The sequence below is a fragment of the Bos indicus genome, chromosome 15 (assembly GCF_029378745.1).
Source record: "Bos indicus isolate NIAB-ARS_2022 breed Sahiwal x Tharparkar chromosome 15, NIAB-ARS_B.indTharparkar_mat_pri_1.0, whole genome shotgun sequence".
Classification (NCBI taxonomy): domain Eukaryota; kingdom Metazoa; phylum Chordata; class Mammalia; order Artiodactyla; family Bovidae; genus Bos; species Bos indicus.
In genome coordinates this window covers 55,353,831-55,378,924 of record NC_091774.1, presented here as the reverse complement: position 1 = coordinate 55,378,924, position 25,094 = coordinate 55,353,831, and the positions used below count along the sequence as shown (strand labels likewise).

At 48.1% G+C, this 25,094-nt stretch overlaps 1 protein-coding gene and 1 long non-coding RNA gene across 2 annotated transcripts; one reads left to right on the top strand and one right to left on the bottom strand.

Moving 5' to 3' along the window:
• Positions 1 to 11,898: 11,898 nt before the first annotated feature.
• On the bottom strand, positions 11,899 to 25,067 carry LOC139187345 (2-acylglycerol O-acyltransferase 2-like). Its single transcript, XM_070803922.1, has 6 exons — positions 24,977 to 25,067; positions 19,657 to 19,835; positions 14,760 to 14,964; positions 14,276 to 14,450; positions 13,472 to 13,671; positions 11,899 to 12,053 (listed from the first exon to the last, which is right to left on the bottom strand). The coding sequence occupies exons 1-6, from the start codon at positions 25,065 to 25,067 to the stop codon at positions 11,899 to 11,901; spliced, it is 1,005 nt and encodes a 334-aa protein (XP_070660023.1).
• Positions 12,036 to 25,071, top strand: LOC139187346 (uncharacterized). The gene is made up of 4 exons (XR_011570898.1): positions 12,036 to 12,146; positions 19,484 to 20,014; positions 23,242 to 24,194; positions 24,962 to 25,071. It is a non-coding gene; the product is annotated as an uncharacterized lncRNA (long non-coding RNA).
• Positions 25,072 to 25,094: the final 23 nt, after the last annotated feature.

Sequence of the window (25,094 nt, the reverse complement as noted above, 5' to 3'; positions counted from 1 at the left end):
CATGGCTGGAGTCCCAGACAGAGTGGGCTGTGTATCCCAAGGACATGATAAGAGTTAACTTCAGGTTTTTTCCTGGCCTGTTTTTGTTTCTCAGGCAGAATTGGAGCTCCAAATAAGTATTTTAACAAATCAACTTTTTCTTAATTGCATGTGTAAGAAGAACCGGTTTTGCAATTTCAAAAAATATTTTAACTAGTTTTCTCCGGAGTCTGAAGAATATCATGGCCATTCAGTGTCAAAAATGTCATCTCTCTTTTTTGTAGTCATAGTTTTATAGCTAAAGATTAAAACCAGGGAAGGTTCAAATTGGCTCTGATGACAGGGGTAGCCTGACTGGTAAGATGTTGTCCCAGCAGGGATCGTCTCTCTGGGGAGGTGAGAAGTAAAGAAAGCCTGTCCTTTAACCTCTATTTTCTCCCAAGCTCTTCTGTAGTATCGCCTCACCTGTTCTATAGCTTAATCTTCCATAAGCACTTGATCTTGAGTTCTCCTCCAATTTCCACTGCCTATCAATCGATCTAAAGAGATGGGGACCTGCCTGGCTTGGTCATGAGCCACCATAATCAAATGGGAACCCTCAGTTGTCCCTGCACTATTTCCAAGGTAAAAGGAGAATTTACTCCGTAATTCTGAACAGCTTGCTTAAGTTCCTTCAGTATTTTGAAGGGAATCTGTTTGTGTACAGCCTCATATACCCCATTAAGATTATTAGGATCTGTCCCAGGAGCTATCCATTCATGTATTATCACTGGAAATGCCATAGTCATAGAGTCCAAGTCATCCTCCTGTTGTGTCCAACAAATACCTTTCTGGAGAGGTGACAGAACTGCTGTTTGTTGTCTCTGGCGGTTAAGCCAGAAGAGGGAGGAAGAGAAGGCAAAGGAAATTCATCTTCCCCAAACAAAAGGTGCAGAAGGAAGTGCAGCTTTAAGAGCCTCCTGAGTTTTTCGTTCTACCCTCTTGGGCTCTGCATATTTACGTCCTCCCTCTGATGGGGTTTCACATTTATCTTTACTCCCTTCTGAGCTTTCAGGGGTCTGAAGAGTTCCCAAAATGGATTTCATCAGTGTCCAAGTTGACCAGATAGACACAGGCAAGGGCATTCCCTTGCAAAGAGGTTTCTCTAATTCACTACCTATCTTCTCCCATGTTCCTAAATCTAAAGAGAAGGGAACCATGAGCAATATTCCTCAATGGTTTATGAAAGCTCCAATAGCTGGCCCTCATTTGTTTTTGTTCCCTTTGCTTTCAAAAGCTGCCTTAAGAGGCGTATGTATGGCTGGTATTGTTCCAAGCTTTTTGAATTTCCCGTGCTTAACCCTGGTTTCAATGCCTAAGAGAGTATTATTTACCACAAGGGGGAATTTTTGGAGGCCTCGCCCCACTCTTCTTCAGACCGTGTGCTGATATTTCAACTTTAGCTTCACTCTCGGTGATCCTTCACTACTGAGCCCCATGTTGGGCACCACTCACTGTAGCCAGCGCAGCAGGTAGGGATCAAAAGTGGTCGACACACATTTTGGGCAAAATAAACTAGAGACAGAATTAAAGTTTTAGAGATGGAACCAGGGGACTCAAGACCTCTTGGATCAAGAGCCCTGTTCCTCAGAGCCACATCACACATTTTGTTTAGTGTCTTGGCTAGCGGAAAATAACTATTGTGCCACCATGAAGTCAGCCTCCTGTGCCCCCGGTCACGTCTCCCATTTTACTGATTACTTAACTATCTTTGTTATGTTCTTGTACAAGGGCCATCACCTAGCCAGAGGTCATAGACCCACATATGCCTTGGGAAAATATCTTAGTGTATGCACAAGCAGCGTTCTGAACTTGCGCTGACCCAGTATTCCAAGGTCCACATTACATTTTTCCTTAGCTTAGCAGGGTATGCCGACCCCAACTAATCAACCTGATGTACTTTCATTTGGGTTATTCTTTATTGCTACATTTTGCTTTTATTCTTTTCCCATGGTGATTTTCTCGTGGCTTAGCCAGACCAATGGGCAGCAGGCTATTAACCCCTGTTCACTTCAGTTGCTCAGTCATGTCCAACTCTTTGCAACCCCATGGAATGTAGCACGCCAGGCATCCCTGATCATGATAAACTCCCAGAGTTTATACAAACTCATGTCCATTGCGGAGAAGGCAATGGCGACCCACTCCAGTGTTCTAGCCTGGAGAATCCCAGGGATGGGGTCGCACAGAGTCTGACACAACTGAAGCGACTTGGCAGCAGCAGCAGCAGCATGTCCATTGAGTTGGTGATGCCATTCAACCATATCATCCCCTGTCATCCCCTTCTCCTCCTGCCCTCAATCTTTCCCAGCATCAAAGTCTTCTCAAATGAGTTGGCTCTTCACATCAGGTGGCCAAAGTATTGGAGTTTCAGCTTCAACATCAGTCCTTCCAATGAACACGCAGGACTGATCTCCTTTAGGATGGACTGATTGGATCTCCTTGCAGTCCAAGGAACTCTCAAGAGTCTTCTCCAACACCACAGTTCAAAAGCATCAATTCTTCAGTGCTCAGCTTCATAGTCCAACTCTCACGTCCATACATGACTACTGGAAAAACCATAGCCTTGACTAGACGGACCTTTGTGGGCAAAGTAATGTCTCTGCTTTTTAATATGCTGTCTAGCTTGGTCATAACATTCCTTCCAGGGAGTAAGTGTATTTTAATTTCATGGCTGCAATCACCATCTGCAGTGATTTTGGAGCCCAAAAAAATAAAGCCTGTCACTGTTTCCATTGTTTCCCTACCTATTTGTTATGAAGTGATGGGGCTGGATGCCATGATCTTAGTTTACTGAATGCTGAGCTTTAAGCTAACTTTTTCACTCTCCTCTTTCACTTTCATCAAGAACCTCTTTAGTTCTTCTTCACTTTCTGCCATAAGGGTGGTGTCATCTGCTTATCTGAGGTTATTGATATTTCTCCCAGTGATCTTGATTCCAGCTTGTGCTTCATCCAGCCCAGCATTTCTCATGATGTACTCTGCATATAAGTTAAATAAGCAGGGTGACAATACACAGCCTTGACGTACTCCTTTCCCTATTTGGAACCAGTCTGTTGTTCCATGTCCACTTCTAACTGTTGCTTCCTGATTGCATACAGGTTTCTGAAGAGGCAGGTCAGGTGATCTGGTATTCCCATCTCTTTCAGAATTTTCCACAGTTTATGGTGATCCACACAGTCAAAGGCTTTGGCATAGTCAATAAAGCAGAAATAGATGTTTTTCTGGAACTCTCTTGCTTTTTCAATGATCCAGTGAATGTTGGCAATTTGATCTCTGGTTCCTCTGCATTTTCTAAAACCAGCTTGAACATCAGGAAGTTCACGGTTCACGTATTTCTGAAGCCTGGCTTGGAGAATTTTGAGCATTACTTTACTAGAGTGTGAGATGAGTGCAATTGTGTGGTAGATTGAGCATTCCTCAGCATTGCCTTTTTTGGGGATTGGAATGAAAACTGACATTTTCCAGTCCTGTAGCCTGTAGTCCTGCTGAGTTTTCCAAATTAACTGGCATTTTTAGTGCAGCACTTTCACAGCATCATCTTTTAGGATTTGAAATAGCTCAACTGGAATTCCATCACCCCCACTAGCTTTGTTCATAGTGATACTTCTTAAGGCCCATTTGACTTCATATTCCAGGATGTCTGGCTCTAGGTCAGTGACCACACCATCGTGATTATCTGGGTTGTGAAGATCTTTTTTGTACAGTTTTTCTGTGTATTTTTGCCACCTCCTCTTAATATCTTCTGCTTCTGTTAGGTCCATACCATTTCTGTCCTTTATTGAACCTATCTTTGCATGAAATATTCCCCTGGTATCTCTAATTTTCTTGAAGAGATCTCTAGTCTTTCCCATTCTATTGTTTTCCTCTATTTCTTTGCACTGATCACTGAGGAAGGCTTTCTTATCTCTCCTTGCTATTCTTTGAAACTCTGCATTCAGATGGGTATATCTTTCCTTTTCTCCTTTGCTTTTCGCTTCTCTTATTTTCACAGATTTTTGTAAGGCCTCCTCAGACACCCATTTTGCTTTTTTGCATTTATTTTTCTTGGGGATGGTCTTGATCCCTGTCTCCCGTACAATGTCACAAACCTCCATCCATAGTTCATTGGGCACTCTGTCTAACAGATCTAGTCCCTTAAATCTATTTCTCACTTGCACTGTATAATCATAAGGGTTTTGATTTAGGTCATACCTGAATGGTCTAGTGGTTTTCCCTACTTTCTTCAATTTAAGTTTGAATTTGGCAATAAGGAGTTCATGATCTGAGCCACAGTCAGCTCCCGGTCTTGTTTTTGCTGGCTGTATAGAGCTTCTCCATCTTTGGCTGCAAAGAATATAATCAATCTGATTTCAGTGTTGACGATCTGGTGATGTCCATGTGTAGAGTCTTCTCTTGTGTGGTTGGAAGAGGGTGTGTGCTATGACCAGTGTGTTCTCTTGACAAAACTCTAGCTTCATTCTGTACTCCAAGGCCAAATTTGCCTGTTACTCCAGGTTTTTCTTGACTTCCTACTTTTCATTCCAGTCCCCTATAATGAAAAGGACATCTTTTTTGGGTGTTAGTTCTAAAAGGTCTTGTAGGTCTTCATAGAACTGTTCAACTTCAGCTTCTTCAGCGTTACTGGTTGGGGCATAGACTTGGATTGCCGTGATATTGAATGGTTTGCCTTGGAAATGAACAGAGATCATTCTGTCATTTTTGAGATTGCATCCAAGTACTGCATTTCAGACTCTTTTGTTCACTGTGATGGCTACTCCATTTCTTCTAAGGGATTCCTGCCCACAGTAGTAGATATAATGGTCATCTGAGTTAAATTCACCCATTCCGGTCCATTTTAGTTCACTGATTCCTAGAATGTTGACGTTCACTCATGGCATCTCCTGTTTGAACACTCCCAATTTGCCTTGATTCATGGACCTAACATTTCAGGTTCCTATGGAATATTGCTCTTTACAGCATCGGACCTTGCTTCTATCACCAGTCACATCCACAATTGGGTGGTGTTTTTATTTTGGCTCCATCCCTTCATTCTTTCTAGAGTTATTTCTCCACTGATCTCCAGTAGCATATTGGGCACCTACCAACCTGGGGAGTTCATCTTTCAGTGTCCTATCTTTTTGCCTTTTCATACTGTTCATGAGGTTCTCAAGGCAAGAATACTGAAGTGGTTTGCCATTCCCTTCTCCAGAGGACCACATTTTGTCAGAGCTTTCCAAAGTGGTTACACAAGGAATTCCTTGGGGTTCACAGGTTAGGACTTCCACTGTTTGAGTGCCTGGGCTCCTCAGATACTTCACTGTGTTTACAGCGGTTTCCTAATGCCTAAAGGTGGTGAAGCACATTTTAAAATGTTTACTGTGCAGACTTCCTTGGTGGTCCAGTGTTTAAGAACCCACCCTGCAATGCACTGAACATGATTTCGATCCCTGGTCAAGGAACTAAGATTCCAAATGTGCAGGGCAACTAAGCCCGCATGCCGTATGTACTGAGCCCTCATGATCTATAGCCTGTGATCCACAAAAGAGAAGCCCTCCTGCAACAAAGAACGGCTTGCCAAAAAAAAAAAAAAAGGTTTGATGGCCATTTGAATATTATTTTATCACAGGTTATTTTGTAGATTTTAATATGACTTGCATGTGAAAGCTTGTTTGCGCCCCTACAGCCAGCCTCTTTCACCGACTCTGACGTCGGTCTTCTCACTGGTCTCTGTCTCTGTGCCCTTTCTCCCTCCCATAGACTCAACAGCCAGAGGGACTGCTGGGTCAGAGGGTATGTGACTGCACGAGCTGGGCAGGAGTAGCGCCAGGGTTTTCCATAAACAGCAGCACCAGTTTTCATCTCACCTGGAATATACGGGTGCCCCACAGATGCAGACCATCTCTCCTTGTTGGTAAATTCAGACACCTTATTTCCTGGTGTGTAGAGAGATATCCAGTTGGGGTCTTGATCTCCATTTCCTTATCATGAATGGTGAACATGACTTTATTTGTTGCATTTCCTCTGTGTGAAAACTTTATGAGGAAGGAAGACAGTGGAATTGGGCAGAGGGCAAGGGCAAACCAAAATGGCCCATCAGAGTGGCCCTGAATTGGGCTCAAGTGGCCGAGGCTGACATCCTGCCTGGGTCTGTCTTAGGATCAGCTGCCCCTGTGCAGGCAGCTCTGCAGCTCGAACCACCCCTCCTTCCTTGAAGGTGTATCTCGGAGTCATTTTCCAGGGTCCTCCCTCAAGGCAGATTGGAAGAGCCCTAGATGAGAGCTGAGACCAGTCTTGCATTGGCCACTTTCCAGCCATGTGACTTCAGGCAAGTCTTTCTTTTCCCAGAGCCCCTCATCCTACCAAGTATTGGGGGCTAAGATGACAGCCCCTAGTGACCAGTCTACAGTGCTCAGCAGTCCACCAGGGGTTCTGTGCCCCTCACCTCACAACCTTGCATGCATGTGTGCTAAGTAGCTTCAGTCATGTCCAACTCTTTGCAGCCTATAGTCCAACCTATGGACTATAGCCTGCCAGGCTCCTCTGTCCATGGGATTCTCCAGGCAAGAGTACCAGAATGGGTTGCCATGTCCTCCTCCGGGGGATCTTCCCAACCCAGAGATCAAACCTGCATCTCTGACATCTCCTGCATTGGCAGGCGTGTTCTTTACCACTAGGGCCACTGGGAAGTCCCACCCCCTCCTTTACAGGCCAACAACCAGGCAGCACCATATGTCCTGGGGCAGTGCGGCTCCTGTGTGGTCTGAGGACCTGCCTTGTCCACGAGCTGCCTGTTACTGGTTCCAGACAAGGTAAGTATGGAGGTGGGGAGTAACTGCTCAGAAACCTCAGAGCAATGTGACAGAGTAGTTCTATGTGTATTGAAACTAATAATTAATTATTGGATGCGTACTATTTGTTTTCTTGCTTCATTTTTAAAATTATTTGTATCACATTTACAAATAGATAAATCCGTGATAGATTAGAAAAGAAGGAAAAATACAAAAACCTGGTCCTTTACCACAACATATTGAGAAACACTAATCTAAGTCAACTCCAACACCAACCTCAGACATATTTAACATGTTTTGAGGGAGGAGGCCCCATTTGATCCTCAACCCTGACATTTACAGATAAGACCACAGTTCAATGCTGTTTCTATTCTATTCAAGGTCCCTTTTATTTTTTTTTAATTTATTTATTTTTAATTGAATAACTGCTTTACAATATTGTATTGATTTCTACCAAACATCAACGTAAATCAGCCATAGGTTTAAATCTGCTGGAAAAAGGAATCTTCCTCTCATTTCCATTTTTTTACAGTCACATAACTTGACAGACATGGCACCTGTTCAAACTCATTAAAAAGCAGACACTCAGGTCAGCTCACTGTCAGAGAGTGAGAGGAAGACATGGAGTCTAAGAAAAGCCCAAACCTAGCTCATGATAGACACAAACCCTCTCAGGTCTTTAAAACCACTTTTGGGCATTTATCAACAGAAGGGATGAGGAAGTGCTGGCACTGATTGGACCCTCTTTGGTTCCAGGTGAAGATGGGCGGGGATGTGGGCTGTGTGGGTGCCCACCGTGCTGGTGTGTTGAGAGTCCACGGTTACATCCGGTGCCACTGGTGTCTTCAGCGTAAAATTCGGCCAAGTTTGAGGCCACTGTAGGCAAGGCGAGGGCAGGACAGCTGTGCATGCAGGTTTCATAATGGGACCAGGATTCTAGAAAGGTCTTTAACCTCTGATATGAACCTCATCTGCATGAGGAAGTCACTGTCAGTTACACTGAGATACTGTATGTATAGCATCCACCCAGAGCCAGCACAAAGTGGGTAATCACTGAGCAGTTTGCTCAGGGAGCTGACTCTGCCCTGCTGTGGGGTCACCAAGACAGATGCTCAGTCCAGCCTGAGGCATCCACTGCCCTTCTACCTGGCCCATGACCCGCTCCAGCTCAATCACCTTCCAGGGCTCCTCCCAACCTGGGGATGAATTCCTGACCCCTGGACTGGAGGCAGACCCCAGACAGCAGGCCAGGCATCCTCAGGGACCCTGTCTGCCTTGCTCCCTCTCTATCTCAACTGAACTTTGCTGTACAAAGGCCTAAACCTCAGCCTCCTGTTCCCTAAACCTCACTTGACCCTGACCCTCACCAGGAATTCTCTCCCACATGTGCTCTGCCCACTCCCTCCTCTCTGCCTTGGCTCCCTGAGCAGCTCCCACGTTCCCACCTCTGCCTCCTCCTGATCTCTAGCAAAGCCCAGTCCGCCCTGAGAGGGTGAGGCTGGGTCAGGCCAGGTGGTTGCTGGCTGACCTTTGTCCCACTTGTTGTCACCATCTAGCAGTGTCACCAGGCAGGGCCCCAACAGGCCATTTGTTCCCTGTGAGTAATGATGTCTGAGAACAAAGGGCAGCCTGATTTCAGGACACTCCTGCGGACCTCTGAGCCTCTCTACCACAGCGGACAGCTCCTGTGCTCCTCAGGTGGTCTGAGTTGGCCTGTGTGTTGGTGGGAGATCTTCCCACAAAGGCAAGGACCCTCAGGCAGGTTAGGGTGATAACGGGGCATCAGGGAGCAGGTGCTGTGCAGTACTGGACCCTTGCTGTGAAGCTCCTGGATCTCTGTTTCCTCGGGGAGGCCAACTGCTTAACAAACCCCTCAGCATTAGTGCTGAATGCATGAAAGGACACTTCTGTCCACACAGAGTCCAGTGCGGATGTTCCTAATAGGGTACCTCTGTAGGCAGCCCTCCTCTCAGATCAGGCTCTCTGCTCTTAGCTTGTTTGACTGAGGTCTTCAATGTGTGGCCTCCACGGTTGCAGTGACAGAGGGGTATCTCCTTCCCTCTGGCCCAGCCAGTCTGTCCCCATTCCCTATCCCGGTGCACTCAGTCTGTTGGTCACCTTGTACTGCATCCCAGCCAGGCCTGGGCTCACAGCCATGATTCCTACCTCTGACCTGTGCTCACACCTTTGCCCTCCCTACCTGGGGCCCTGCTGTGTGAGCATCTCAGCCTGTGTCCTCCAGGCAGACAGCCTCCTGCAACACCACAGTGTTGAGGTTGCCCAGTCCATTCTCTGAGAGCTCGATGGCTGTCACTATGGTAGCGCCTGCAAGATGCCTGCAATGACTTCATCTCCAGGTGTCACAGCCTCCGACAGAGAGTGGACTGGGCTTAGGGCCTCACGTCAAACAGATAAAATAAGGCAGATTTGCTGGTGAGTGACTCAGATCTCGGTCCTAGGAGGCAGTAGTGCTTCTCTCTCTCTGTCTTGGGCTCCCTCTCAGGCTCTCTCTCTCCTTGGTGACTAGCTTTGGAGAATCCTGGTAAGCATCACTTGGCAGCCTAATGGAGAGGCCCACAATGCAGGGCTGTGAAGCCTTCTGCCAGCAGCCACTCGGGAGAGCTTGGGAATGATTCCCCACTGTAGGCTTTGAAAATGTCCCCACTGGAGCAGGTCTGCTGCCTCCTCCTGAGTGAACTGAGCAGGAACCCCTAGGTGCTTCCAGCTCTCTGGTGACTAACTTGACCACTCATCAGTCATGGATCTTTCACACCAAACTTCTCTACAAGAGGGATAACTAACTTTGATTCGGCAGTGGATTGGGAGAGCGGGGTTTTAGCTTGAGGGTGGTGGGTGTGCAGGGCTCAACCAAGGAGGTGACCTTCGGATGATCAAATTGAGGAGACAGAGCATCCTGGGAAAGAGATCAGCAGGTCCCAAGACACAGCAGGTGAGAAAGCTGAAGGATCAAGAACCACCCAGCTATCCACAGAGATGTGGACTTCATAAATCCTTACTGCCTTCAGCCACTAAGGTCTGAAGTGGTTCAATACTAGCAATAGAAAACTGCAGTGGACAGGTACTTCTCTCCTGGAAAATCTAGCCCTTCCTTAATGGCCCTGCTTACCTGCCACTTCCTCCCTCTTCCCTTGATGGAAACCATCAGTTCCCCTCTCAACCGCACTGCACTTGATTTCCCCCTCTCTTGGGACCCTATTGCTCCCACCTCCTAGGGTCAGAACAGGCCATCAAGAGATGCTGAGTACATTTATGGCCTGCCTGCTAATTACTCTTACTCCCCAGTACTCCTCACAGGATGGGGAATGGTTAACCATCTCATAATATTATCTATTCCACTCACAAACCCAAGTTAGGTACTGTAATCCTTATTTCTCTGATAACAAACCTGAGGTTGAAAGGGGATGGGTCTTGCCCAGGGTTCAGTTCAGTTCAGTCGCTCAGTCATGTCCAACTCTCTGTGACCCCATGAATCGCAGCACACCAGGCCTCACTGTCCATCACCAACTCCCGGAGTTCACTCAGGCTCACATCCATCAAGTCAGTGAGGCCATCCAGCCATCTCATCCTCTGTCGTCCCCTTCTCCTCCTGCCCCCAATCCCTCCCAGCAATCAGGGTCTTTTCCAATGAGTCAACTCTTCCCATGAGGTGGCCAAAGTACTGGAGTTTCAGATTTAGCATCATTCCTTCCAAAGAAATCCCAGGGCTGATCTCCTTCAGAATGGACTGTTTGGATCTCCTTGCAGTCCAAGGGACTCTCAAGAGTCTTCAACACCACAGTTCAAAAGCATCAATTTCACCTAAATTTACATCCACAGAATTTCTCCCTACTCCCCCCACCCCCAACACCCCATTTGTACTTATTGCTGTGATTAGCTTCTAGAGGGAAAAGAACTTGCTTTCCCACTCCAGATGTGGGCGTTCATAGTACTGGTCCTACCCTACCATCCTGTCCAATCATTCATGACACATATCCCAGAGCCAGTGACCCAGAATTTTCCTTATCAGAAGCTTGTCCCCTACCGCCCTGCTTGCAGACACTGACCATTCACTCTTCATGTTCCTTCTCTGGCTGGTCTGCCCTGTGTCTGCACATAGCCTCCCCCTTGTCTCCCACAGAACAGGGGAGAGGTGGTAAGTTGGAGCTGACTGGTCAGGGAGGAAGGAGTAACATGCCATTCTCTGGCCCATCGGATCCACCATCTGGGAAGAGGACACAGAGCAGAAGGGCTGCAGGGCCAGGCTGGGACACAATGTGAGGCTCCCAGTTGGGGAGAAGAGTAGAGGAAGAGAAGGCTGAACAGAATTCTTTCATTGATGAATTGACATTTATGGAGCTCCCTTCTGTGTCACAGTCAGGGCTGAAGTTACAAAGGAGGAACAGTGGCTGACTCACGGAGCTCTCAGCCAATGTGACATCACAGCTGAGGTCAGAGGTCATCTTAGTCCCTGGGGGAAACTGAGACTCAGAGGGAAGGTGAAGAGGTCTGCCGCGGTCATTCAGCTAGTGATAGAGCTACAGTCTCCTTCCCCACTTTTCTGGCCCCTCTGGCTGCCACTCTGGGGCTCGGAGGACTCAGAAACTCGAAGGTGCCAGAATAATTCAGGATGTTGTGGCCTCACCCTCCTCTTCACCTCAGGGAGGGAGGAGCTGGGATAGGCAGAATGAAGGATGGGAGAGCTTGTAGCAGCTGGGGGCTGCTTCTGTGCTGTCATTCAAGGCAGAGGAAGAGAAACCTGCTAACTGGAGCTGTTCTTGTCCTGCCCATTGAGTGACAGAACCACAGAGGACAGAGACACCACACATCATTCTCTCCCATTTCTCAGGTGGGCAGAATGAAGGAAAGGGCCCACTACAGAGGAATCAGTGCAGGAGAGCAAATCACCTATGCCAGAGTCTGGTCTCCTCTGCCAAGGAGCCAGCTGTGACCCAAGGCCTGGCATAGGGTGGAGATGCAGGAGTCAGTCTCCAGAAGGCTCTGGAGATGTGTTCAACAGACACCTCCATGAAGCCTTCTGGGATCACAGAACCTTCCTCCATCCTCCCTAATGCCAGCACTGCCCTTTGGAGGAGCCCCTCCTCTGGGGAGGCACTCAGCAGATCTCCAAGTGTTGGTCTCTGGGGACGTTGTACTTGAGCTTGTGGGCTTCGAAGAGGTTTTCCAGCTCCTTCATGTAGCGCTGATGCAGCCTGTCCACCTCCTCCTGGGATGGATGTGGTGTCTTCTGCACTTCGATGGGCTTCCCCACTGCAAGACATAGAAGCGAGTGGTGGCTCAGAGCCAGAACCACTGAAGGCACAGGGACCCTCGGGGTTCCCACCACAATGGTCATCTGAGCAGGTAAGCACTCTTTCTCCTTCCCTTTCAATTCTATTTTGGGTCATAGATTCTGAGACGTTAGGGCAACTCCAAGATTCTGACATATTAACAATATCACCAGCTGGTGTTTTAATTATTATCTCTTATGTCATCCTAACAATCCTAAGAAGATAGAACCTGCTATTATTCCTATTTGACAGCTGAGGCACTGAGACTCAGGGAGGTTGAGTAAATTGGTCAGGGTCACTTAGGAAGAATCAGTGACTGGTTGTAAGCTCTGAGGATGTGCTCTTAGCCTCATGGACACGTGGATCTGGGAGTCTCAGATGCCATGAGTGGAAGTGTCTGTATGTCTGGGAGGAGGTGGCCCACAGCCCAAGTGCCTTCTACCTCCTCTCCTTCCACGATGTCCTTCAGTGCCCCCTATTCTAGGGAGGACATGGGAGGATCTGTCAACCTCCTTCCTCAAGTTCTGCCTGGCTCAGAAAGCAGCTGTCCTGTCTTCCTCTCTTGAGAATGGTTCTGGAGGCATCAGTTGTGAATTATATTCAAGAAAATATTACCAGATAACCCAGGGAAAGTCATGGTGTAGAGGGTTGGCCAAGTCTGTACTCAGCTAAGAAATGACTGGGTGAGTGGAGATGAAAAGACCTCACTCTACAAGCTTTGCCATTGAAACCTAGTTGGAATCCAAGACAAAAGCAAATGAGACAATCAAATAGCTGCAAAGACGGTGCTAAATCCATGCACTAAGGCCCATGCCCATTATTTACAGGGAAATCCCTCAGGCTCTCCTTCACAGCCTGCTGATTGCTACTTTACACACAATACTATCAGACCTGGAATGCCCTTCCCTTGTATCCACTTCTCCAATAAGCCTTACAAGATCCTCCTGTCAGAATTAAACCCTCCTCTCTGGCATCATAAAAAATCAAATCGACCCTGATCAAACCTCAACTTTGTATCAAGGACAGGGTGATCTTTTGGAAGTGATTTACCTTCTCTGAGTCTCAGTTTGCCTTTAGTAAAATGGTGATGATAATCACTGCCTACAAGGTTGTTGGGAAAACTAAGCTGCTGCATGTAAGCAGTCAGTGCAGTACCTGATACACAGCAGGTGCCCAGTAATCAGTAGTGGTGACCATATTTTTTTTGTCTTGGTTAGATTTCCCATCCCAAATTTTCTGTCATCAGGATTATCTGCCTGTGTGTCTGTTTCACACTCTGGAACGTGAACTCCATGAAATTCAATGATGTCTTCGGCTCATGTCTATTCCCCTTTGCAACATGAGCTTTAGCCCCTTACTGTGTAGCCCTTTCCTCTCCCAGCCCGAGTCTAGGCTCACCCACGGTGGTGATGGGCCGGCGGTAGGGCATAAGACCAAAGCTGTACTGGAAGACTCCACGGCCATAGAAGAGTGGGATGGAGACTCTTACAGTCTTCTGAAGTCGGTGCTGGAACCAGCGCACCCAGGAGCCAGGGGAGTTCTCAACCTGCTTGAATATGTCATTCTCCCCAAAGGAGAAGATAGGTACCAGAGCTGCCCTAGAGGAGACAGGAGAAAGTGAGTGTGGAGGGGCAAGAAGGTACAAGCTGGTCACCTAGCCTCCTGCAGGGACCTAGTGAGCAGGAACTGGAGCAGAGGACAGAGCCCTGGGGCAAAAGTAGGAGGCCTTGGCTGTTCTCCAGACCTGCCACAGCCTTGCTCTGTGATTTTAGGCAGGTCATGGCTCCTCTCTGGACCATGGGTTTCCAGTCACACCATGACAGGAGAAAGAATGCTTCAGAGAGCCATTCCAGGTATAAAACATGCAAACTTTCTGGAAAAATTTCTTCTTCCCCAGTTAGCTTGTATCCTTCACAGATGCTTCAAGGTAAGAGAACAGCTTTAAGCTGTGCCCCAAACAACATTCTCCCAAATGCCCTAGACTCAGATGTAATGCAAGTTTTCAGTAATATGACCCTTGACCCTATTCCCTTTAATCACCAAATCTCCCTTCTAGAATCTTCTCTGGCTATTTGGGAATGAGACAGTACATCGATCACCAACACAGAATCTTCACTGTCAATGGATTCATCTGTGCTGTCTTCCCACCAAAACACAATCCTTGCCAATCTCCAGTTGAACCCAGAGCCCTCTTCCCAATACCCATGCATCAGGGCAAGCCTGATGAAGCCCTTGCGGTTCCGCAGCACCAGCTTGTAGCCTCCAGGCCTGGCATCCAGTGCCTCCTGGACACCCCCAACAATGATGGCCATGAGGTTGCCACCTCCTTCCCTGCTCAGAATGTGAGCAGCACTCTCCTTGTCTACTGGGACCAGCCCTGGGGAGAGAGAAAGGTGGTTAGGTATGGGGTGAAGGGGCAGGGACCATGTGCAGAGATGTGGGCTGGGCTCCACTCCAATTCCCAACTGTGAATTCCCTGAGGACTGGGACTGAGCCCTTCAGGTCTTCCCAACTGAGTGGATCACCGAGCACAGAGCTGTGGGAAGTGCTTCCTTGAATCTAGCTTCCTTCTCCACTACACATTCACTTGGAAGAAGTACAGAACTGTTGACAGCCCTCTGTAAAATCCCTCCTCCATGCCTGCAGCCCTCACCCAACTGGGTTACCCAGGGTTGGGAAAACTCACCCCCTGACATGATGTAATCCCTGAAGAAAGGAGTCCAGAACCACAAGTTCAGCATCATCAGATGTGGGCGGATGCCAGGGAACAGTGAGGAAAACCCGGTGCTCTCTGTGCACAGGTTGGTAAAAGCTCCGGTGGCCAGAACCCCGTGGGGGTGGAAGCCAGCAAGGTAGTTCCGGGAGGGGTCCAGGTAGGCAGTCTTGACCAGCTGCAGGGACAGCACCCTGCTGAATCAGAACTGTACCTCATACCCTCCCCCATTCTGCCAGCACCAGTGTGATCTTGGGTAACTTGCTCCCCCGCTCTGAGCCTCCAGTTCTTAGGAGGATGGAGATATGCATGTGAATGCACCCAGGGAGATCCTCTTGCCATCCAAGTCTCAGACTTGCTGTGAGCTTCAGACAAATTGTCTCCCTCTCCAGCTTTCAATGTATTAAATGTGGACATTTGACCCTGCCCTGCCTACGTTCTGCTGAGAATCTCAGGTCTGTGAGTTCCCTGGAATTACCAAGACTACAGGACAGGATAATCATAATTGTCATAGTTCATATACCATCAAGGGCCACACACAAGGCTGCCACTCAAACAGCCCTGTTCTAACAATATTCCCTATGAGAAAACTCAGCACTTAGGACCTGGGAGTGAGAATTCGCTAGCTATATCAGGGTGGTTGAAAGAGTTTGCAGACCTGGAGGTTGGCCTTAGTCCTGTTTACCCCTCCGTACAATTCAAGTGTCTCCCTGATGGCTCTCTGTTCCCCCTATGTCAGACCTTCATTACCATCTATCCACCTCTTCCCCTGGCTATTGGCAGCTCTCCCCAGGTCTGGTTGGTCCTGCGGCACAGAGGGTGCACCAGAAACCACCAGACATTGTAGAAGGAGTGGGAGAGGAGAGCTGTGCATCACCAGCAGCTTCCAGGCAAAGTGGGGTGAGGACAGAGGGGGCAGAACTGAGTTAACAGATGTTGCTCCTGGACATCCCTGGAGGTCCAGTGGTTAAGAACCTGCTTGCCAATGCAGGGGACATGCGTTCGATTCCTGGTCCGGGAAGATTCCACATGCTGTGATGCAACTAAACCTGTGTGCCACAACTACTGAGCTCACAAGCCACACCCACGGAAGCCCACATGCCTAGAGCCCATGCTGCACAAGAGAGAAACCCAATGAGAAAGCCACTGCAATGAGAAACTCACGCACTGCAATGAAGAGTAATCCCCACTATCCGCAACTAGAGAAAGCCCACACACAGCAACAAAGACTCAGCACAGCCAAAAACAAAATAATTTTAAAAACAAACTGCTGCTCCCACCAGTTACTGGACAGGCTTCAATGTGCAAAGATAACTGCCAGTGATTCTGTGTGTGACCAACCCCTTCCCCACTCTGCCAGGAAACGCAGGGCCCACCCTTTACAGAGCCCTGGGCTCTGGGAGGCACAGCCTTTAGAGTCAGAGGCCCTGAGGCCCCTGACCCAAGCCCTAAGCCCCTGGCAAGACTACCCAGACCTTGTAATTTGCGCTTCCAGGCGCGGGCAGTCCATTCCACTCGGGTTCAGCTTTGGCACCGTGAAAGATCATCTAGTTAACAAGCTGAAATTTTCAGCATTGGCCCTGAGGATTCTTGTTACCTTCAGGCCCCAGAGGCCTGGCCGCCCATCTCAGAGCAGGGACCCAAGAGATGGCATTGGAGGTGGACCCAAGGGACAGCACTGGAGTCTGAGCCTGTCTGCCCTACCGCAGCTGAGCAGTCCCAGTTTGTCCTGTCCTTGACCTGGACTTGATCTCTGCAAACTCCCTCCCCCACTCTGCCCTCTGGCTCCCCTTGACCGTTTGCAGAAAGTCTGAGGGGACCTTAGGTGGAGTTACCATTGCTTCACAGATAAAGGCAAATTTCTTTCACTCATGCAGTGGGAATTTATTGAATGTGAAATTAAGGACAAGCAGAGATATTTCTGGTTATTCTCACCTGGAAAGGTGTTTCCTTAGGAACCCATCTCAGTATGTTTCTTTAAAAACATACCTGACTCCCCATACTGAAGTACTTTATGAATTCTCTTTCTCAGCTAGTGGGAAAATCATTTTGTTACAACCCCCTTAAAGGCAATGAAGCAATATCTATCACTATTAAAATGGAAAAATGTAACTGACCTTTTAAGCCAGCAATTCCACTGCCAAGGAATTTAGCTACAGAATTTCTCACACTTGTGCAAAACAGCATCTGAACAAGATTATTAACTGAAGTTTGTTTGTTTTTTTCCCTTTGGTAATACCAAAACTTGGCATCCAGTCAAATGTCCATCAACAGAGCCTATTTAGACAAATTATGAAATACTTTCTTGTGGGCCACTGTGTAGCCATAGGGACATGCAACGCAACTCTTCCTGTCCTGATAGGGGAAGATGGCCACGATCACTCATCAGGTGGAAAAGCAAAGGGCAAGACCATGTATGCAGAATGTCACCAGCTGGGACAGGGGGAACAGCAGATGGAGACAGGTCCTCCTGGGGGAATATGCCTGATTCTCCACCACTAGCTCTTCAGGAAGCCCAAATGTTGCACTTAGAAAGATCCAACGCTCAGAAATATAATAGTTTCCCAACTTTGCTTGAAATTCCCCCAATAGACCCTAGCTCATAAAATCAGTAAGAGGTGACGGCAGCTCAGAAACAGAGGCTCATTTGACACAGAGTACAGAGGCCTATGAATGGGTGGGAGCTCCAGTCGAGGGTGGACTCCTTGCCTGGGACCCCCTACTTCCTAGCCATCGTAAGATCCCTTCCAGCCCTGTGCTGTAGAAGTGTGTGGAAGAATTGGAGGGTCTCCTGAGAAGTGCAGGGGTCCAGAATCTGGGGCCATAGCCTCACCCCTGCAGGCTCCAGGCCTGGACAAGCAAGTCAAAGTGCTCATCATCCCGCCCTCTGCTGGCCACTAGGTGGTATTGCCCGCCTTCTGTAGGCAGTAATGCCAAAGGCCTGTTGTAGGCAAGAGTCTGCCCACTGTGCAGGTAGAATTTCTGCAAGTGTCCAGTGTCCCACCACTGTCAGTAGTGTCAGGGTTTAGAAATCCTCTCTGTGGCAGAAGCAGGAGAATAGTGGATAAGACAGGCACAGAATCATTTTCTGCAACTGGCAGAAACTCCAGGTGCAAAGGAGGCCCTTTGGAGGCCCCAGGATGGCAGGAAGACAGCCCACTGGAGAGCTTTCAGTTGAAGACTTCATTTCTGTGGAATAGCCTGCACTGGGCTCCCTTACATGTGCGTGCTAAGTCGCTTCCGTCGCGTCTGACTGTTTGCGACCCCGTGGACTGGAGCCCACCAAGCTCCTCTGTACATGGGATTCTTCAGGCAAAAATACTGGAAGTGAGCTGCCATGCCCTCCTACAGGCATCTTTCCAACTCAAGGATTGAACCCATGTCTTTTGCATTTCCTGCATTGGCAGTCGGGTTCTTTACCACTAGCGCCACCTGGGAAGCCCACTGGTCTCCCTTATCTTATCCCTAAAAACCTCTCCAACTTCATCCCCAGTGTACCTTCTGCTTTAGCCACACTAATGCTCAGAAACCATGCCTTGGTCAGCTTCTGGGCCTGCACTTGCGCTGTTCCCTTCGCAGGCCACCTTTCCTTCCCTGCTGGACTTGGGATTCAGCTCACAGTGTGGAGTGAGACCACAGGGACAGGATCCACAAAAAGAGCCAGAAAGCTCTACTTGAGGCCAGAAACTGCTTATGGCTTTTCCTTGGCTTGGTGGCTGAAGTCACAACACTTCCCCACGGAAACTCTGGCTTTTCTGGCACAGAAGAGTAATCCCTGGTCTGGGAAGAAGGCAGAGAGAGATGGGAATTCATAATCTCAAAGTTGAGAGGTTCTGGGGTGAGGATGAGGGACTCTGCCTGCGGCAGGCCCATGGTTCCTCTAAGGCCCCAGCAAACCCTACTAGCTTCTGCTGACAAGGTCCCGGGAGGGCACCTTGCCGAGGAAGCAGATATGGGGTCTGGGAAGACCACACCCCAACCTGGTCCCTTCAGGTCAGCTCAGCACTGTCCACTCACTCTCCTGTTTCCAGAGGAGGCCCACCTGTCCCTACTGGCACCTCTCTGTGTCCCTATAGCCTTCCCCATTCTATCTGGTCAATAAATCATCCTCGCCCAGTTGCTTACATCTAAGACTTTAGTCTGTCTGGGATTCAGGAAAGGAGTCAAAGGCCAGTTCACTCAAATCAAGGATCCTGTTCCACTCAGGCCTGAACTTTGGGTCCAGGGTCAAGTGTCCAAATGGCCATCAAGTGCCCTGAGTCAGAAAGTCAGAGATTCAGAAGAACTCAGGTGTCAGGGATTGGTGTGATCACTGGATACATTTGTAAATGTATCCAGGATACATTCAGAATGCAACAAGTCCTTGTCCAAGTACGCATAATGTACCAGAGTGAGAGGCAGGTTAGAGAACCTGGAACAAGTTCCTTGTCCTCTCCCCGGTCCCTCTAAACTGACAATGGACAAACTTTAAACCAGTAGAAGAACTTTGTATGTGATCTTGATCACATCCTGTCCCTTTCTAGGGGTGAGTCTCCTCATCTTATGAAGTGTGGAGCTAGATGATCTCTTAGAACCTTATTACCTGCACCCCTAAGCATGGCTGCTGAGGGCTTAACATCTGTAAGATACCTAACGTGTGCCACAATATATGGCTCACAGAGCTCCTTCAAATTCTGTTCATTCATCCATCTTCACAGTGGCCCTACATCCTGGCCAGACAGAAGCTGACTCCTTCCCGGGCCACAGAGTGGTGGAAGCCCAGCTCCTGCCTCCCAGCCCAGTATTTTGTCCACTGCACAGAGGACCACACTTGCCATGGACATGTCCGGCACTACAGTCCTGACCACATCCCAGCCACCCCATTACTCACCGAGATGGGGAAATAGTCCTTCATGTACCTCCATATGACGCAGCGCCTGAAGGCCTCAATGCGCCTGCCCCCCTGCCACGGCTTGGATAGATCCAGGTACCACCAGACTGCATATAGGACACTGAAGATCCAGAATCTTGTGAACAGAAGGCCTATGAAGACAGCAATGCAGATCTGGGCTGGGAAGGGAAGCATGAAGATGAGTGGTCAGAGGAATGAAGGAACAAGCTCTCCTACAACTAACAGCACTGTCCTGTCCAGCCCTCACCGAGGAGGAAGGCATGAGACTCTCTTGACTTCAAGGAGGAAAGAAAGCAGCCTGTCCAGCGTCACACTGGGAGCCTGGATTTGAAGCCAGGTAAAATCCTATGGATGGAGGAGCCTGGAAGGCTGCAGTCCATGGGGTCACTGAGGGTCAGATACAACGGAGCATCTTCACTTTCACTTTTCACTTGCATGCATTGGAGAAGGAAATGGCAACCCACTCCAGTGTTCTTGCCTGGAGAATCCCAGGGACGGGGGAGCCTCGTGGGCTGCCATCTGTGGGGTCACACACAGTTGGACACGACTGAAGTGACTTAGCAGCAGTTAGCAGACCCAACTCCACACTAAGTTTTCCCCACTGTACCAGGCTGCTTATTCGTTCCAGTTTTGCCCCTCCACCCCCATCTCTGTCCAGTTAAGTAGTCTGTATTCACTGGGTGCTCAATAAATGCCTGGGAGAGAAGTGACTAGATTAACACTTTCTAGTGTACACCCTTCAGGACCCCAAAGAAAAAGGAGACATGCTTTCTGCCCAGCCCTCTCTCTGCACACTCTCTGCCCATCTGTCTATTTATATATCCTGCCAGATCCCCCTTCTAATTAAAGTCCTTCCATGACTTTCTCGTAACTTTAAAAACAGCCCATGTAGCTCAGCCTGGCATTCAGATTCTGCATAGCTGGCTGATCCCCCATCTTGCTCCAGCCTCATTCACCCATATGGACCCTATACTCTGGCCACATGAAATTGTTCAGTGTATTTACATGAGAGATGGAGTTCCTTCAGTCTCTTAGCTTTTGATCATGCTGTTTCCTCTGAGCACCGTGTGCTTTGCTGCTGAAGGAGAGAGGAAGGAAGGGGCCAACCCGTGGCTGGCCCATGGGTCAGGGATGCAGCATGGCTATAACCTGGTCAAGTGAGGAAATACCTTCTTACCTACAATTCCCAGTCCCTTGCGGCAGGCTAACCCTGGCTTCATCTCGGGGTTGGGAGGTCTGAGGGGCTGACCCTAACCGGATGCCAATGGAGCATCATTCTCAGAGAATATTTCTCCTGCCCCATCCCATTCCTTCCACTCAATACCATGCACTCACACTGTTAAAATGTCAGCCTCCAGTTGTACTGAATGTGAAAGTAGAGTAGACTGGGTCTGTCATTCCTGGCTGGCTTCCAGGAAGAGGGGACTTTTGACCCAATCTGAATAGTAGTAAAATTCATAAACCAGAGAAAATAGGTTGGCGCTCACAGAACACTGAACACCTATAATGTGCCAGACATTGGTGGTTCAGTCTGAACAACAGACAAATTCCTGCCTTCACGGAGCTGACTTTCCACAGTATTGTGTTTAGGGTGCTTTGTTTTGTTTTTAAGTTTCTATGATGGTAAAATATATATAACTTATACTTTGCCTCTGAACCACTTTTAAGTGTACAGTTCATTCACACTGACCATCATGATTATCCATTTTCAGAACTCTTTTCAAAGTCGCTTCAGTCGTGTCCGACTCTGTGCGACCCCATAGATGGCAACCTACCAGGATCCTCCGTCCCTGGGATTCTCCAGGCAAGAACACTGGAGTGGGTTGCCATTTCCTTCTCCAATGCATGAAAATGAAAAGTGAAAGTAAAGTCACTCAGTCGTATCCGACTCTTCGAGACCCCATGGACTGCGGTCCACCAGGCGCCTCTGTCCATGGGATTTACCAGGACTCTCTACCTTGGGGCAAAATCAAAGGTCTACATGGGTTGCTCCCACTTTCAGAAAACCACCTGTAGGGACTTCCAGTCTACATGGGTTGCTCCCTAGAGGTGTTTTCTGAAAGTGGGAGCAACCCATGTAGACCTTTGATTTTGCCCCAAGGTAGAGAGTCCTAATTGACGTTCTTTATAATTTTATTTCACATTAAATATTTGCACTTAAAAATAAACAACTTAAAAATCTAAGTCAACCACCAAGCCATTCTTGTCTCCAGGCATCTGCCTCTTCCCTCCAGATCTGCAAGCATCCTTCCATCCTCCATACATGAGCATCTACCAGCGTGGACATGTTCTTTTTCATGAAAATGGTGGCATTTTATTCCTACTCTTCTACAACTTTCCCATTCAAGATTTTTATTAAAAAAATATTTAAGGCAAACAAAAAAGTGATCAACCCACAATGAGTGTAGAAGCAACCTAAATGGCCATCGGTCCACGGATGGATGAAAGGATGGAAAATGTTGCAAGTAACACAATGGAATATTATTCAGTCATCAAAAGGAAGGGATTTCTGGAACACGCAACAACAAGGATGAATCTTGAGGACGTTGTGCAAAGTGAGATAGAGCCAGTCACACATATCCACACAAATCCTTTCTGATTCCTCTTTTGTGAGGTTCGTAGACCAATCGAATTCATAGAGATAGAAAAGAGAATGCTGATTGGCAGGGGCTAGGGGAGGGAGATACAGGAGTTTTTGTTTAATGAGCACAGAGGTTCAGTTTGGGGAAAATGAAAAGAGTTCTGAAAATGGATAATCATGATGGTCAATGTGAATGAACTGTACACTTAAAAGTGGTTCAGATGCAAAGTATAAGTTATATATATTTTACCACCACACCTTCCAATGCAGGGGGAGTGTGAGTTCAATCTCTGGTCAGGGAGCTAAGATTCCACATGCCTCGGGCTAAAAATCCAAAAAATTTAAAACAGAAGCAATATTGTAACAAATTCAATAAAGACTTTAAATGGTCCATATTAAAAAAAAATAAAATAAAACTTAAGAAAACTGCTTATAGAGAATAAAACTGAGTTGTTAACTGTGGCTCCCTGGAGGGAATTCCCTGGCAGTCCAGTGGTTAGGACTCTGTGCTTTTACTGCTGCTTTCATATAAGCCTTGCTGCTAGGGGCCAAAAAAAATATATATATATCTATATCTATATCTATATAGTGGCTCCCTAGAGGGTAGGATTTGGGGAAGTCTTTCACTTGTGGGATACACATTCTGTTTGGATGTGTTACAACAGCAAGGGCTGGTTTTTGCAACTAACGTAGCATATTAAGATTAGGAAAAACCCACTCAAGAGGCCCTTGCACTTAGAAGGAACTCCCCACCATCTTCATCACCCTTAACTCCTGTCAGCTGGCAAAACCAAACTTGGGGATCTTTTCTGTCCCTAAGGAAGGGAAACCTCTACCCTACCCTCATAACATCAAGAAAAATGTAAAACCCCACTTTACAGAGGCCCAGAGAGGGTATGCAAATTGGCTGAGCTCACGCAGCAAATTAGTCAGATGGGACAAGACATTCATCAACAAATGTTCATGGACACCAATTCTTCTAGGAGCTGGAGATTCAGCTGAGAACAAGACCAACTGTTTGAAGGGAGCTTACCTTCCTGTGTGAGTGTGTGAGCTACAGAGGAGAGGAAAAGAAACAGGAAACAAGTAACCAACTGGAAAGTATTTGTTTCTAGGCCCTGAGTCCTTGGTGACACGTCCTTGTTAAACTTTCTGGCTACTTCTTTGCCCCTCCCCCAAATGCCTGCTCTGTGTCAAGTATGAACCAGCTGTTCACTGTAGGCCAGCATTTACTGGCCCACTGGAAACCCTTACTTTTCCTGCCAGCCTATAAATCCTGCCTGTGGACCCATCTTTTGAGTGTCTTTGGAAGGGGTCCCTTCTCTCCACACCCACTGGAAGCCTCCCTAGATCTAGGTAAGTAATCTTTATTTTAAGAGCCAGATTGAAAATATTTTGTATTTTTTGTGACTCTATGGGGCAACTTGAAGGATATTACATAGGCCCGTAATCATTTAAATTATGTAAGAATTTAAAATGTAAAAATTATTCTTGGGCTGTACAAGTGCAAAAAAACAGTGGGCTGGATTTGACCCTTGCCACATAAACTGGGGACCCCTGATATAGCTTGGCATCAGGCACTCAGCTTCCCCCTATATATACTCCCTGCCATCAATCTATCCCCCGTACTCCAGACACAGCAGATCCATAGGCTTCAAGCACTGGGACCTGTACTGCACAGACTGAACTGTGCTCTTCCCGTTCCTAAACATTCCTGGGGCTCCCCTTTTTCCCCAGGATAAGGGACAAGGTACAAGCTCCTGCTCCCGGCACCAGCTGGCCCAGATCTCTCTTCTCAACTGTCCTCGCTCTAGCTCCAGGCCAAGGGCTGCTGGACCTCCCTGTGCTCTTCCTGATGTTCCCAGGTCCTGGGCTGAGCTGGGGTCGATGAGGGCAGACAGACACACTGGTGTTGGCAAAGCTCCACCAAGGCCAGGTGAGCAAGATGTCCCTCATCCCCCCCACCCCCACCCCAACCCTGTGATCCTCAGGCATCAGCCTACCTGCTTCTGGGCCCCCAGGACCCTTCGTCCAGGAGCCAAGGGACTTGTCCCCTGCCCTGGGGTACCCCTCCTTTCCCTGCTCCACACCCCCTCCCACATCTCAGTCCTCTCTCAACCCTCTGCCTCCTTCCCTTTCGTCCTTTGGCAGCACAGGAGCCCAGACCTACAGCCTTGCACATCTAAGGCACTCAGCTTCCCTGCTCATCTGTGTAATGGGGGTAACTAGGTGCCTGGAGAATCCCAGGGACGGGGGAGCCTGGTGGGCTGCCGTCTATGGGTCGCACAGAGTCAGACACGACTGAAGCGACTTAGCAGTAGCAGTAGCAGGGACATTTAAAATGTCCCAACAACCTTTAGAGCAGAGATACAAGTCAGTCATCAAGGATGCCAGTGGTAAGGAACTGGGTTTCTTGCTTTCCTGGGGATAAATGCTTTAGCTGCAAAATTTTGGGGAGGTTCTAAGGGAGAACATGGAGTATATACATGGTACCCGCGTGTGTGTGTGTGTGCATGCATGTTTGTGTGAGTGTGTGAAATGGCTATTGACCATTTCAGAGCCTGTACAGAGTATGTCCATATTTTAACCCCAGTCTAGTAGGGTCTGTCCACAGGCTGAACACTAGCCCTGGGGGGAACCATTCGTAACTAGTACGGTGCCAGCAGATGATATAAAGAATCCCATGGTCTCTTGTTCCCCCAGCACAGCCCATCTTACCCAGGACCGCAAAGGAGAAAATCCACTGCAGAACCACAAAGGTCTGCAATCTGCGCTCCCATGGCACGGACAAGGGTGCGAACTTCACCATGCTGTCTCCTCGGTTGATTCCACAGGT

What these genes read in the sequence shown, in the direction of transcription:
- LOC139187345 (XM_070803922.1), bottom strand. Translation starts at nt 25,067, where the DNA reads ATGGTGAAGTTCGCACCCTTGTCCGTGCCATGGGAGCGCAGATTGCAG. An exon ending in TTTCTCCTTTGCGGTCCTGG is followed by an intron (nt 19,836 to 24,976) that starts GTAAGATGGGCT and finishes TTCCCTTCCCAG; the next exon opens with CCCAGATCTGCATTGCTGTC. An exon ending in AGGCTTGCCCTGATGCATGG is followed by an intron (nt 13,672 to 14,275) that starts GTATTGGGAAGA and finishes TGTCTCCTCTAG; the next exon opens with GGCAGCTCTGGTACCTATCT.